At 45.7% G+C, this 14,508-nt stretch overlaps 1 protein-coding gene across 1 annotated transcript in view; it reads right to left on the bottom strand.

The window, feature by feature from the left end:
* The window catches only part of LOC122252502 (uncharacterized), a 61,411-nt gene that overhangs the window by 32,727 nt on the left and 14,176 nt on the right, over window positions 1–14,508 (bottom strand). The window contains exon 2 of the mRNA XM_086554856.1: window positions 11,857–11,944. Within this exon, the coding sequence (XP_086410982.1) occupies window positions 11,857–11,944 (88 nt within the window). The remainder of the gene's footprint in view (window positions 1–11,856; window positions 11,945–14,508) is intronic.

The following is a 14,508-nucleotide window of genomic DNA, read 5'->3' as shown; positions in this document are numbered from 1 at the left end:
AAAGAACAAAAGTGCTCAGATTGCAATGGCAACACGCCGACGACCCGCCGAAGGGGAAGAGAATCTCGGAGATGGCAAGACTTTGCACGGCGCGGAGGTTAATCTTCGCCCCTCTGTAAGGTCTTGATGGCAATCGACGTTTTGGCTCCATGTCAAAAGAAACCTTTCAAAGAAGCTACGGGACGTTACTTCATACAACGTAACAGTAAGGTGCAGCAGGAGAACTGTAGTACAGTTCCCAGTCCGGACCATAACGGGGTTGAGGGGGCGGGGGGGCTTCGGAGCGGTTCGACACAGTTACCAGTGAGAAAGTTTCCTCCCCGTAAACATATCTTCTGCTCTTTTTTGTTCTTTCTTCATCTCGTTCGTTTGTTTTCCTTCTTTCCGCTTCTTGGGACTTGCCTTTTCCTCCTCGGTCTCCTTGGATCAATCGGAAATCGGAAGGGAAGCAAGAGAGGTCTTAGGTATTTCACAGTGCTTTCGAACTCAAGGAGAGTTCCTTCCTAAAAGTCCCGGGATATCGAATTGCCACTTAAAATTTGCAGCAGCTTACGAACGAGAGGAAAAATAGAATACCATATGACGTGGCAATGACGAGGCCAGCGGCCCCGCTCCCTCATCCTCCCCCCTCCAGCACAGCACGTCTTAATGGCTGGCGGAAGGGGAGCTGCGGGGAGACAACGCACTTCTCAGGATAGGGAAAATGGACGTGCTCGCTTATTTAGTTCGTCCTCTCCCTTTCAAAGTCTAGTAGAATGCCACGGAAAAATGAATAGAGCGAGAGGAAGAACAGAGGAGAAATGCCGAAATCTTGCGGTACAACATCGCTCATTGGGCTGACCTAGTGACCGAGCGATTCACATGTGTGCCAGACGTAAAACGAAATCCAACGAGGAAACAGAAATTACAATCTCTCTCGAATACGATCCAACCTTTTCTCTTAATCTCCTCTGTGTTTCCAATAATCATTTAGAGACGACGTACATATACTCAAATGTATAAAATGTACAAAAATCCAAAACCAAGAAATATGTCACCGGTCAAACAGGTTCCTGACTTGAGGTCGCGGATGCGACCGAGGAATCGCAGCTTCCTCTGTCTTCCTTTTCCGCTTGCTGTCTTCTTCTTCGTCAGTATTTAAAAGTCCTCCTACATTCGCCCGTCGCATACAGCCGCCGGAGGTCCGCGGGCGTGACACAGTTACCAGACACGCGCGAGCGAAGGGCGGGAGTACAACCTACTTCCTCCACTACCACCAACGTCGTCACACAAGCCTGGTGTAACGGTGCGTCCTACACAGACAGACAAAGAATGATATAAACAGAAACATTGCACTTTGAATTCGAGCAAAATGGATACGCGGAGGAGACACGGAAAATTGGCGCCAATGCAGAGGAAAAGAATACAACAAAACATAAACAGTTAACACACAGGTAGCACCGGCCTCCGCATTAACCATACCCGTTTAAATAGAGGGAGACACCGGGTACAGAAGAAGGAGACACAAGATCTAAGAAACAAGACATAGGTCCGGGACCAGCCATGGAGGTCAATGACACTGGCAGCAGCAGCGTGCCTCGGTCCGTCGGAGAGGCCGGAGGGGGGGGGGGGCTTCTGGGAGGGCTCTTCGTTCTTCACGAAGAACCCACGTACACATACTGTAGGTCCTATACATATATCCCTACCTATACATACACCAAACACACCGGTATCTCATATATATATATATATATATATTTATATATATATATATATATATATATATATATATATATATATATATGTATGTTTTATATGTACAAACATATATATAAATAAATAATATATATTTATATTTATATATATATATATATATATATATATATATATATATATATATATATATGAAATATTAATAAATAAATATATATATATAAATATTATTAATATATATATAATATATAATATATATATAAATATTATATATAAATATATAAATATATATAAATATAAATATAAATAATATATAGATATATATATATATATATATGTATGTATATATAAATATATAAATATTGTATATAAATATATAAATATATATATATAAATATATAAATATATATATATATATATAAATATATAAATATATATATAAATGTACAAGTAATATATATATATATATATATACAAAATGTACAAGTAAATATATAAATATATAAATATATATATATAAATATATATAAATATATACATAAATATATAAATATATATATAAATATATAAATATATATATAAAAATGAATATATATAACTATATATATATATATATATAAATAAATATATATATAAATATATAATAATATATATATTATATATAAATATATAAATTATCCATTATATTATATAATATATTATAAATATATTATATAGTATATAAAATATATATAAATATATAAATATATATAGATATAAATATATATATAATATATATATATATATATATACATTATATATAAATATATATTTATATAAATATAATATATAAATTTATATATAATATATAATATATAGTTATATATATACAAATATATATATATAAATATAATATAATATATATATATAATATATAAATATATAAAGTATATATATATATATATATATATATATATATTATATATATATATATATATATATAAATAAATATTATAATTAATATATATTAAATATATATATATATATATATTATATATAAATAAATATATATAATATATATATATAATATATATATTATATATAAATATTATATATAAATAAATATTATATATATAAATATAAATATATATTATATATATATATATATAAATATAAATATATATTATATATAAATATATATAAATATATATTATATATATATATATATATATATATATAAATATAATATTATAAATATAAATATATATATAAAGATAAATATATATATACATAAATATATAAGTATATATATATATATAGATAAATATATATATATATATATATAAATATACATATATAAATATATAACAATATATATATATAAATATATATAAATATGTATATAAATTATATATATATATATATATATATATATAATATATATATATTATATTATATATACATATATACATATACACATATATGTGTGTATGTGGGGAGGGGGTACATCTGTAGAATGTAGAATGTAGATAGATAGATAGATAGATAGATAGATAGATAGATATAGATAGATAGTGCATGTGTGTAGCATGCAGACTTGTGAGGGGGCTACTTGCTTGCTTGCGCTTGCATGTCCGGACGGCTTTTTGCGTGTGTGTTTATGTTTGTGTCACTCGTTTAAGCAACTCTCTCCATCTACATCTAAGAGCGCACTCTGGATGTGACAGGATCTGCATACACTGTACTCACTACTCTGGCACCACTCCCATGCATTCCAGGATTGGAATGGATGTCATAACATCGCTGATATCAACATACCTGCGGGAAATAGTAAACGAAAATTATAAATCTTGTGTGTTATTTTCGAGAAGAAACATGCAAATGAATCCAAATGATAATACAAAACAACACATCAAATAACAATTAATCCATATACATGCATATCCATATATATATATACGTATGTACGCGCGACAGCCCAGCTAACACTCAAAAAGCAGGTCTGACAAACAGATAGAAATGAAACCCGAGATCCGCCCGTACGCACCCGCCCGCGTTCCGAAGCGTGCTCGATATCTCCCCCCGCAGACTTTGCTTCAGGCACGGATCCTCCCCCGCCCCCCGGCCCCCGCCCCCCGGCCTTCGCCCCCGGCCTTCGCCCCCGCCCCCCCCCCCTCGGCCCCCGTCCCCCGGCCCCTCTTCAACCGCGAGTACAGAGCTTTTCCCTCATTATTCTGCTAACTGGTGCTTCCTCCTCACACTCCCGACAGGCCATTTGAGCCACCCCTTATCGACGATTGATTTAAGCTGGCGATTCAGCTGGAATGTCGTCTGATAAACCGAATTTCTGTGACCATCCACCTTAAGCTTCAGCACGGAAATGCCTAATAAAACGAGATTGAGCACATAATCGTGCACATCAAATCAGGCAAATGCACAATAAAACGCAAATGCACGTGCAACTTCAGTTCTCCTGGTCGTTGAGGATGGCCCGGAAGTTTGTAGTCGTTATTTCGCTTCACAGCGGAATAAAAATTAAAATCTCTCAACAGAAGTGGACGCAACCCAAACGGCGTTTCGATCGAAGTGATTTTCCAAGCAAACTCGTCCATACTGCCTGCCGACGAGCGAAGAGACGGGGCACAGAAGGACAATTACCAGCAAGTGTCAACACTAGCAAGTTACACCTGAGAGTCCTTGAGGTCACATTACGACGTGACGACAGAGCTGAGAAGTGCCACGCTTCCGATCAGCTTCTGGCATTCTGTTTACTTCAGCCTTTATATCACCTGACTCCCTCTCTCTCCCCTCCTTCTCCCTCTCCCCCTATCCTCCTCATCAATCTTTCTCCTTCAGTACTTGTTCCATGTTTCCTTGTCTCCATTCCTGGTCTCTCGCATCTCACCCCCCCCCCCTCCCTCTCTCTCTCTCTCTCTCTCTCTCTCTCTCTCTCTCTCTCTCTCTCTCTCTCTCTCTCTCTCTCTCTCTCTCTCTCTCTCTCTCTGCTGCCACACTTGCGTTTTCCACAACTGTCTCCCTGACGAAACAGCCCCGTAACACCTTCTACAAGTGTTTCTCCACATCTGCCGTAGCCTCCATATCTGTCACACCTGCCATTACCGCCCCATGCCCCCTCTCCCCATTTCGTACCTCACCCCCCTCCCCCAAACCCCCAACCCCCCATCCCTGCCACGCCCAGGACGCGGCGAGGGGTGGAGACGGACAGATAAATCGACGCCAATCATTGGAACGGAACCCGAAAACTGTCGGGAACCAATAACAGCGCCAACGCCAATAAGGACACACATTCGATTCGCCTGACCTTTCCGAATGGCATTTTCCGAGAGAGGGAGAGAGAGAGACAGACGCTGCCGAAGATTCTGCTGCTGAATTAAAGAGAAAGGAGAGCGAGGAGTTGGGGAGAGAACAGGAGAGAAAAAATGGAAGAAAGAGGGAGAGGGCGGGATAGAGAGAGATGAGGCAGTGAAGGAAACAAGGCAAGAGGGTAGGAGGGAGGGAAGGATGGAAGGAGGGATTGATGAAGGGAAGGAGGTAAAGATGGAGGGAAGAGGGAGGGGGAAGAGGGAGGGGGAAGAGGGAGGGGGAAGGAGAGGGAGAGGGAAGGGGGAAAGAGAGGGAGAAAAAGGGGGAGAGGAAAACAGGGAAGGAGGGAAGGAGGAAAAGAGGGAGGGAGGAGAAGAGGAAAGAAAGAAAGAAAGGAAGGAAGGAAGGAAGGAGGGGAGGGAAGGAGGAGGAGAGGGAGGGAGGGAGGGAGGGAGGGAGGGAGGGAGGGAGGAAGGGGAGGGAAGGAGGGGGAGAGAGAGAGAGAGAGAGAGAGAGAGAGAGAGAGAGAGAGAGAGAGAGAGAGAGAGAGAGAGAGAGAGAGAGAGAGAGAGAGAGAGAGAGAGAGAGAGAGAGAAAGAGAGAGAAAGAGAGAGAAAGAGAGAGAGGGAGGGAGGGGAGGAGAAAAGGAGGGAGAGGGAAGGAGGAAAGGAGGGAGAAGGAAGGAAGGAGGAAAGGAGGGAGAAGAAAGGAAGGAAGGAAGGAAGGAAGGAAGGAAGGAAGAAGGGAGGGAAGGAGAGATAAAGAGAGGGAAGGTAGAGTGATGGGGGTTAGAGAGATAGAAGGAGGGTGAGAGAGCAAGAGTAGGAGAGACGAACAGAAATAATGATGGCTAGAAATGGGGAAAAAAGAAGAAGGGAGGGAGAGGGAAAGGGGAAGGTGGGCGAGAGGGAGAGGGAGAGGGGACAAGGGAGAGGGAGAGGGAGAGGGGAAGGGGGCGAGGGAGAGGGAGAGGGGAAGGGGACGAGAGGGAGAGGGAAGGGGACAAGAAGGAGAGGGAAAGGAGGGAGAGTGGAGCGAAAAAAAGATAAATGATGCCAGTGACGGTAAGATCATTAAGCGAGTGGAAAACGAGGGCGCTTCCCTCTTCTCCGTTTTCCTCCCTTCCTCTTCTTCCCTGCTCCTCTCCCTTCCTCTGACCACGGCACTAGACTCGACGCCCCCCCCCCCCTCCCGTACAAACACGTACGTATGTTACGTACATACATATCATTTTTTACCGGGCTAAACATCATACATAGGCAACACTCATCATGAAGAGGATTTCAAGCATAATCAAATAAATTCCAGAACTTCTCCACTACATATCTCACTATCTACTACTCAGTTCTTCGTAGGGGGCAGGAGGGGGAGGGTCGTGGAGAGAGGTCGTTGACCTGGGTTCTTTCTTCCAGCCGCTTTTTTATACGGAAGGCATCTTCATGACTCCTTCCGACTATGGGTCCTGGCGTGCCAGGGTCTACGTCTGCTATAATAAAACGGGAAAGAGGGGGGGGGGAGAGTGGAAGAAGGAGGGGTAGGGCGAGTGGAGGAAGGAGGGGGACGAAGAAGGGGAGGAAGGAGGGGGAGGGAGAGTGGAGGAAGAAGGGGAGGGGGAGAGGAGGAAGAGGGGAGAGGGAGAGTGGAGGCAGGAGGAAGAGGAAGAGGGAGAGGGGGAGGAAGAGGGAGAGGGGGAGGAAGAGGGAGAGGGGGAGGAAGATGGGGAGGAAGGAGTGGAGGAAGGAGGGGGAGGAAGGAGGGGGAGGAAGGAGGGGGAGGAAGGAGGGGGAGGAAGAAGGGGGAGGAGGAGAGGAGGAAGAAGAGGAAGGAGGGAAAATGAAGGAGAGGAGGGAGGGAGACAGATAAACAGGATCAGAGCGAAAGCAAAATAAATAAATAAACATTATATATAGATAGATAGATAGATAGATGGATAGATAGATAGAGAGAGAGAAGACAAAGGGGAGAGGGGAGAGGGGAGAGAGAAGAGGGGAGAGAGGAGAGGGGAGAGAGGAGAGAGGAGTGAGGGGAGAGGGGAGAGAGGAGAGAGGAGAGAGGGGAGAGAGGAGAGAGGAGTGAGGGGAGAGGGGAGAGAGGAGAGAACCGAGAAGACAAAGGGGAGACGGGAGAGAGGAGAGAGGCGAGAAAGAGGAGAGAGATGGAAGATAGAGGAGAGAGAGAGAGGAGAGAGAGAGGAAGGAGAGAGAGAGGAAGGAGAGAGAGAGGAAGGAGAGAGAGAGGAAGGAGAGAGAGAGAGAGAGAGAGAGAGAGAGAGAGAGAGAGAGAGAGAGAGAGAGAGAGGGAGAGAGAGAGAGAGAGAGAGAGAGAGAAAAAAAAAAAAAAGGAGAGAGGAAGGAGGGAGAGGGGGAGAGAGAGAGAGAGAGAGAGAGAGAGAGAGAGAGAGAGAGAGAGAGAGAGGAGAGAGAGAGGAAGAGAGAGAGGAGAGAGAGAGAGAGAGAGAGAGGGGAAGGAGAGAGAGAGAGAGAGAGAGGAAGGAGAGAGAGAGAGAGAGAGGAAGGAGGGAGAGAGAGAGAGAGAGAGAGAGAGAGAGAGAGAGAGAGAGAGAGAGAGAGAGAGAGAGAGAGAGAGAGAGAGAGAGAGAGAGAGAGAGAGAGAGAGAGAGAGAGAGAGAAAGGGGAAAGGGGGGAGAGAGAGAGAGGGGAGAGAGAAAAGAAGAGAGATACATTTACTGGAATATAAAAAAAAACATGATCAATCGCCTAAATGCCCCAGAGATAAAGAAGAATATCAGCATGATATGCATGATCTCTTATCAATCCCACGATTTAATTAATGATTCTTATGCTCCACTTATTACGCCCTGTTTTCGGCTTGCCTTCCCTTCCCACCAACATTCTGAGCAAATAAATCCTGCTCCCTTGTTCGTTCTCTGGATATTCTCGCGATTGTTAATTAAACAACTCCAATACATGATTTGTTAGTCACGGTTTAGGCTACCTATGTGTCTGTGTCTTTCTCTCTTCGCGTACTGATGCGTGAGGAAGCAGTAAATAATCACACTGTATATTTATACTAGCTGAGTTCCCCCCGACGCCTCACAGCCAGAAGCGGCGCTACGAAGCGGCGGCGCCCAGGTAGGCCTAGCACCAACCGCAAGACCGTGTGGTGGTGCGCGTGGAACGTCATATACAACGTTCCATTCTCCAGCTTTTATTTAAACTATGTCTGCCGTTTCTTTATTCTCAATTCTATATACCATTCGCCTTCTATTAATTTCAAATCTTCTACTATCGTTTCCCTTGTCCCTTCCCACACATTCCTCGACCGCACTGGCCTCCGCGTCCTCGCCTCCGTCCTCGCCTCCCCTGCCTCTCAACCCCGGAAGTTCTCCCTCAACCTCAGCGATAATTTAGCTCCACAATCGAGACCAATCACCCTCCGTAGGCCTAGGAAGTGAATGCTTCCTACGTAAACAACAGACATAAAGAGAAGGCTAAAACAGCTACAGGCAGACACACATACACAAGCAGGCACAGGCGAACACACATTAGTACACCCATAAAGAGAGAGACACACACATACAGATACAGACACAGACACAGACGCACACACTGACACACACACGAGATTACCTGCCGCTATACGACCTGGAAATCAGGAACAATGAATTCCTGGTTGTATACTTCACCAGAGCGGGAGATAGTGACAATAATATAGTAAAAGAGAGGATATGGCGATAATTCGGATAACAGAAGAAAGAAGAGACAGACGACGATGGAGACGAGAAGAGATAGGGAAAAACATGAAAATGAAAGATGATATAAAATGGGGAAGACCCGCTCACGATGAATATCTTTGCCCCCCTCCCCGCCCCCACTCCACCTCTCCCTCACACAAACACACCCAACCATAATATGGCTCCATCTTGACCTCCGCACTCCCTTTCTCTCCCTATCCATCTATCACTCCCAACCTTCTTTCTTTCCTTCCATCAATCCTCGTTTTCCTCAGCGTTTCTTCTTCCCTCCCTCGATCCCTCCCTCCCTCCCTCCCTCCCCCTCCTTCAACCAGCCTCTCTTTCCCTCTCTCCTTCTTTCCCCCTGAATATCCATCGATAAGTTTCCTGAGCTTGTGACTGTAATAGACAGGAAGCTGGCCTGAGCGATATTCAAATTACCCAAATCCCCAAAGCAGTTCGAGTTCTACGTCTTGGCTGCCTGTCTGTCGGCGCTGGTCACTCCCGCCTCTCCGCGGCTGTAAAAGCAGGCGAAACGGCTGGGAGCGGCAAATACGCCTCGAGCTACTTGCTTCTGGAAATAGATGTGGACGCAAACCCAAAATGGCTGAAAATACCTATCTTACATTCTCTCTCTCTCTCTCTCTCTCTTCCTCTCTCTCTCTCTCTCTCTCTCTCTCTCTCTTCTCTCGCTCTCTCTTTCTCTCTCTCTCTCTCTTTCTATTTCTCTCTCTCTCTTTCTATTTCTCTCTTTTTCTCTTTCTCTTTCTCTTTTTCTTTCTCTCTCTCTCTCTCTCTCTTTCTATTTCTCTCTCTTTCTCTCTCACTTCCAATAGTTTTCCACTCTGTCCCGCCATCCTCCTCCTTTCTTTCTCCTTCCCCATATCCCCCCCTCTCAAGCTCAGGTAAAACAGAGAGATAAAATTAGCAAAGACAACTTGTTGTCGTCAACAACATATTAAGTAACGGTCAGTCGAATATCTTAGCGACGAATATCCTAGGATACGAGGGGAGAGGAGGGATAACGGGGGGGGGGGGCGGTGGGCAGAGAGGGGAAGGGAAATGCACCTTTATGGGCCGGCGTATCTCGAGTGATTGCCTCTTTCAAGGACTTTCTCCACTCTCTCGCCACTTGTTTTTCTCTCGCTCTCTTTCTCTATCTTTCTATCTTCCTAACTTTCTATTCATTCATTCATTCATTCTTTCTCTTTCTCTTTCTCTTTCTCTCTTTCTCTCTCTCTCTATATATATATATATATATATATATATATATATATATATATATATATATATATACACATCTCTCTCTCTCTATATATATACACATATCTCTCTCTCTCTCTCTCTCTCTCTCTCTCTCTCTCTCTCTCTCTCTCTCTCTCTCTCTCTCTCTCTCTCTCTCTCTCTCTCTCTCTCTCTCCCTCTCCCTCCCTCATACTCACACGATCTCTCGCCAAATGAACCCGTACCAATTACAACAATCACGAGCCTTAGCGGCGGCGATGTCGGCGGCCTCGGATCCGGTAAAGCCCGTAGTTTCCGCCGGGGACAGGAGATGGCCCTCGCCCACCCTTTGTCCGGAAACGCGAGAGAAGAATACGATAAATGTGGCGGTGAGGCGGCGCTCGGGACGGACGGGTGGGTGGCCGCGCCTTTGGCTTTCCGCTTCCTTCACCATCTCCCCTCCCTTGCGCCGGGCAAATCGTCTTTTAAATTAAATGCACAGTGCTAGAAACTGACGGAAATATAATCCCAAACTTTCGATGCCACAAATGAAGAAAGAGCGGGAGTTCTATTTCCCTCCCCGGCCTCTTGTCAGGGTGAGGCGCCGTTTCCAGATCGAAGACAACTAATTCAACCAGCAACAACGCCCGATTGCTTCAAAATCATTCGTTTAGTGTTATAACAAACAAGCAAATGGATGGCCACAGGTCACCTGGGGTCAAACAGGTGGTTCTCTCTCATCCCCCCCCCACCCCACCCCACTCTCCCCCAGCGTGGAGTAGAAGGTAAGCCTCTACGTGACGACTCGCTGACCTGGACGCCTCGCCAACATCGCCCTTATCGCTTTAGACGTTTGAGCCGATATTTGGCTGGCGGAGCGTAAGTCACCCCCCCCTCCGCCACAACCCACCGCACCGCACCATACATGATGGACCCGCCAGGACGCTCTCGGGAAGGTGCGCTCGCTCGCTCGCTCGCTCACTCACGAACAAAACTTTACCTGTTCTTCTCTTTCTCTCTCCCTCTCTCTCCGACCCAGCCTCCGCCGTTGCGAAAATGCTTGCGATCGACCTTTCCAGCTAAAAGTCCGAAACCCCAAAGACGGGAACATCGCGACCTCCCGTTCCAAAACGACAAACAGACAAAGAGACCTGTCCGCTAAGCCTCGCGCGTCGCCACCGAGCAAACAGATTGTACGGCGCCGCCCGCAGTCCTGACTAGCCCACAGCCCTTCCCCCTTTAAGTCCCCCTCCCTTTACCCCTCCTCCCTTTACCCCCGGGTCGATTCAGCACCTTACTCTTTATCCGTCCACTTCCTCCTCTTCCTTTCGCTTTCTCTTTCCTTTCCTGCATTCCCTTCCTTTCTTCCCCTTTCCTTTCCTCCATTCCCTCCCTTTCTTTCCAATTCACTTCCCTTTCCTCACTCCTCATTTTTTGTTCCCTTTCCTTCCATTTCCACTGAACTTGAGGTAATGTAGGTGCATTGTGTGCGCGTGTGCGTGTGCGTGTGCATGTGCGTTTTTAAACACGACAATAACTGGAAGCGGACACCCAACAGTCAGGAGATGGAGTGAAGAAGACTTAAGGAGGAAGAGAAAGAGGATTAGGGAACGAGGAGAAAAGGAACCCGAGAAGGACGAGAAAGAACGAGGAACAGGAAAGAAATGAAGAGGAAAGGAGTAGGAAGGGCGGCGGATACACGATAATGGATGTGAAAATTATACCAAGACCGAGACTCAACGAGATGACATCATGCTCCGAGGTGCACTGGGTCGGGGGGTCGGAGGTCGGGGGTCGTGGCTGGGGGGGGGGGGGGGGGGGAGTAAGGGGGGGGTCAAGGCAGAACATTCCAATTCACACACACACACACACAAACAAACTAGCATGCAAAAGGTGCAACACTCATTCAATCATATAAGTGAATCAACTCTCTCGTGACTCACCAGTAAGCCAGTCTCCACCGAGGGAAGAAGGGTTATCCTCGCACCGTCAATGATGCTGTTTTCTTCTAAGGTGCCATCTCTCAGGTGCCTGCGGGAGAAAATACAACGTAAGTCAATGTTCAATAATAATTTCTTACGAAAATGTAAATATACATTCTAACTACATAATGTCCCTTGTACGAGTAATTAAAAAAATTAATAAATCATCTATTGCACTCGTATAAGTATTAATTTTGAATAATTACCTAAACATACCAGATAAAATAATGTGCATAAAGTATGAGAGAGAGAGAGAGAGAGAGAGAGAGAGAGAGAGAGAGAGAGAGAGAGAGAGAGAGAGAGAGAGAGAGAGAGAGAGAGAGAGGAAGAGAGAGAGAGAGAGGAAGAGAGGGAGAGAGAGGAAGAGAGGGAGAGAGAGGAAGAGAGGGAGAGAGAGGAAGAGAGAGGGAGAGAGAGGGAGAGGGAGAGGGAGAGAGAGAGAGAGAGAGAGGAGAGAGAGGAGAGAGAGAGAGAGAGAGAGAGAGAGAGAGAGAGAGAGAGAGAGAGAGAGAGAGAGAGAGAGAGAGAGAGAGGTGAGAGGTAAATTAGTGAAGAAAGAGAGAGGGCGTGCAGCACATGCATATCGGGATAGATAAAGGGCATCGCAAAACTCGACCAAGATTCACAGATCTTGGCCTGGGCTCCGGTAAGGCGGCAGCCAAAGCGTAGGTAGGCCTGCTTTGCCGGGGTTGATCGACCGCGCTGGATTAATCACGAGGTAAAGCATCGATCACGCATCCGACTTGTATATGGCGTGTTTGTGTCGCAGTTTGTGAGATATACTCGCCATGTACATGATCACATAAGTAACAGAGAGAGAGAGAGAGAGAGAGAGAGAGAGAGAGAGAGAGAGAGAGAGAGAGAGAGAGAGAGAGAGAGAGAGAGAGAGAGAGAGAGAGAGAGAGAGAGAGAGAGAGAGAGAGAAAGGGGGGGGGGGCGAGGAAAGGGACAAGAAAAGAAAAGGAATGGAAAGGAACAATGAGTAGGAGAAGGGAGAGGGAGTAGGAGAAGGGAGATGGAGTAGGAGAAGGGAGAGGGAGTAGGAGAAGGAGAGGGAGTAGGAGAAGGGAGACGGAGTAGGAGAAGGGAGACGGAGTAGGAGAAGGGAGACGGAGTAGGAGAAGGGAGAGGGAGAAGGAGAGGGTGAAGGGAAAAGTAAAGGGAGAAGGAAAGGGAGAGGGAGAGGGAGAGGGAGAGGGAGAGGGAGAGGGAGAGGGAGAGGGAGAGGGAGAAGGAAAGGGAGAGGGAGAGGGAGAGGGAGAGTCAATGATGGGCTCACCCCTCATATTTCACCCACATGTACACCATTCCGGAAATTGCAAACACTCCCCAGCCACCACCATCGCTGTAAGAGCCCGCCCTCGCCGCCTACTGCTTCGGGCCGACATAGGCGTGGTGCAGAGGGGGTGGGGGTGGGGGTGAGGGGGGGCGAGGAAGAGGGGGAGATTTAGGGTACGATAATACACTACATTTTGTATGGGTAGGCCCTGCCCCCCCAAGTACATAATGAGAGCTTTCTCCACATACGAGAAAAACATGGCCGAACAAACAACAAACGAGAGTCGTAACATCCTCACACTTGTAACATGCGGCATATGGCGCGTCGTAGACTCGCTGCTGCTGTGCCAATACCTCGCGTTTGCCAATTTTGTTTCTATGAGCAGGCGACATTAGGTCGGAATTTGTGCGACCATCAGACATCCGGACAGGGGCCAGAGTGAAGGGCGGCGGCGCTAGAACGGCGTATTTCCTCGGCTTTCCCAGACGGAATCTAAGGAGCCACGCATGTGCAACGCTAGGCCAGGGCACCGGCGGTTGCATGGGCGCACGCAACGAAGCAAAATGGGAAACAAACAAACGCGCCATACGTGTCACCACCGAGGGAAAACTTGGGAGCGAAAAAATAAATAAAAATAAAAGCGACCCACTGATCTCGAGGCGCGAGTGTTACCATAACCCTTGCGGCAACTCATTTCTTATTATTGAACAATAACAAGATTAAACGTTTCGGCTGCTCACAGTAATATACAAAAAAATAAAACCTAATTCTTTATTGAATACACCCAGCATAAAAATAAGGATTGCGGGCTAAAATATAGCACGCACAAATAACAAGTAACCGGCACCTGCCCCCGGCTCAGACGTCACCTGCAAGGCTGCCAACCCAACCCGCGACCTCCAGACGATGTGGTCAGGGTCTCGCGGGAACGAATTCGGACTACAACGACAGTTAGTATGTTGGCTGCAGTGTTTAAGCATTCGTTTACCCGTCAACGTGTATAATAACCCTTTGTACTGACGTACCCAAAGCCGTATTTCCGCGTGCTAACTTCCCTTGAAACTTTGAATGAAAACAATGTCTGGGTGAAAATAAAGGAGAATGCCAGCCTGGCAACACCAGCATGACTAGCGACTGTCCTCTTTCTCTATCTTTTTCTCTCTATCGTTCTCTCTTAAGCCCAACAATATTTCTGTTCTGTGACGCAACGCTGAGTGTATCAGCAAGCGGGTAACACGCTAAGACACACATGAGCACCCGGCCGCGCTCCCGCTGCCGGAAGTCGATACTACGAAAAGAATCTCGCACCGTCGCCTGGCTTGCCGGCAATTGGC

This window comes from Penaeus japonicus, unplaced genomic scaffold (genome assembly GCF_977035675.1).
Source record: "Penaeus japonicus unplaced genomic scaffold, GWHDUDI00000001_assembly GWHDUDI00000030, whole genome shotgun sequence".
Classification (NCBI taxonomy): Eukaryota; Metazoa; Arthropoda; class Malacostraca; order Decapoda; family Penaeidae; genus Penaeus; species Penaeus japonicus.
The sequence above is the reverse complement of the archived record's forward strand: the minus strand, read 5'-3'. Positions and strand labels throughout refer to the sequence as shown.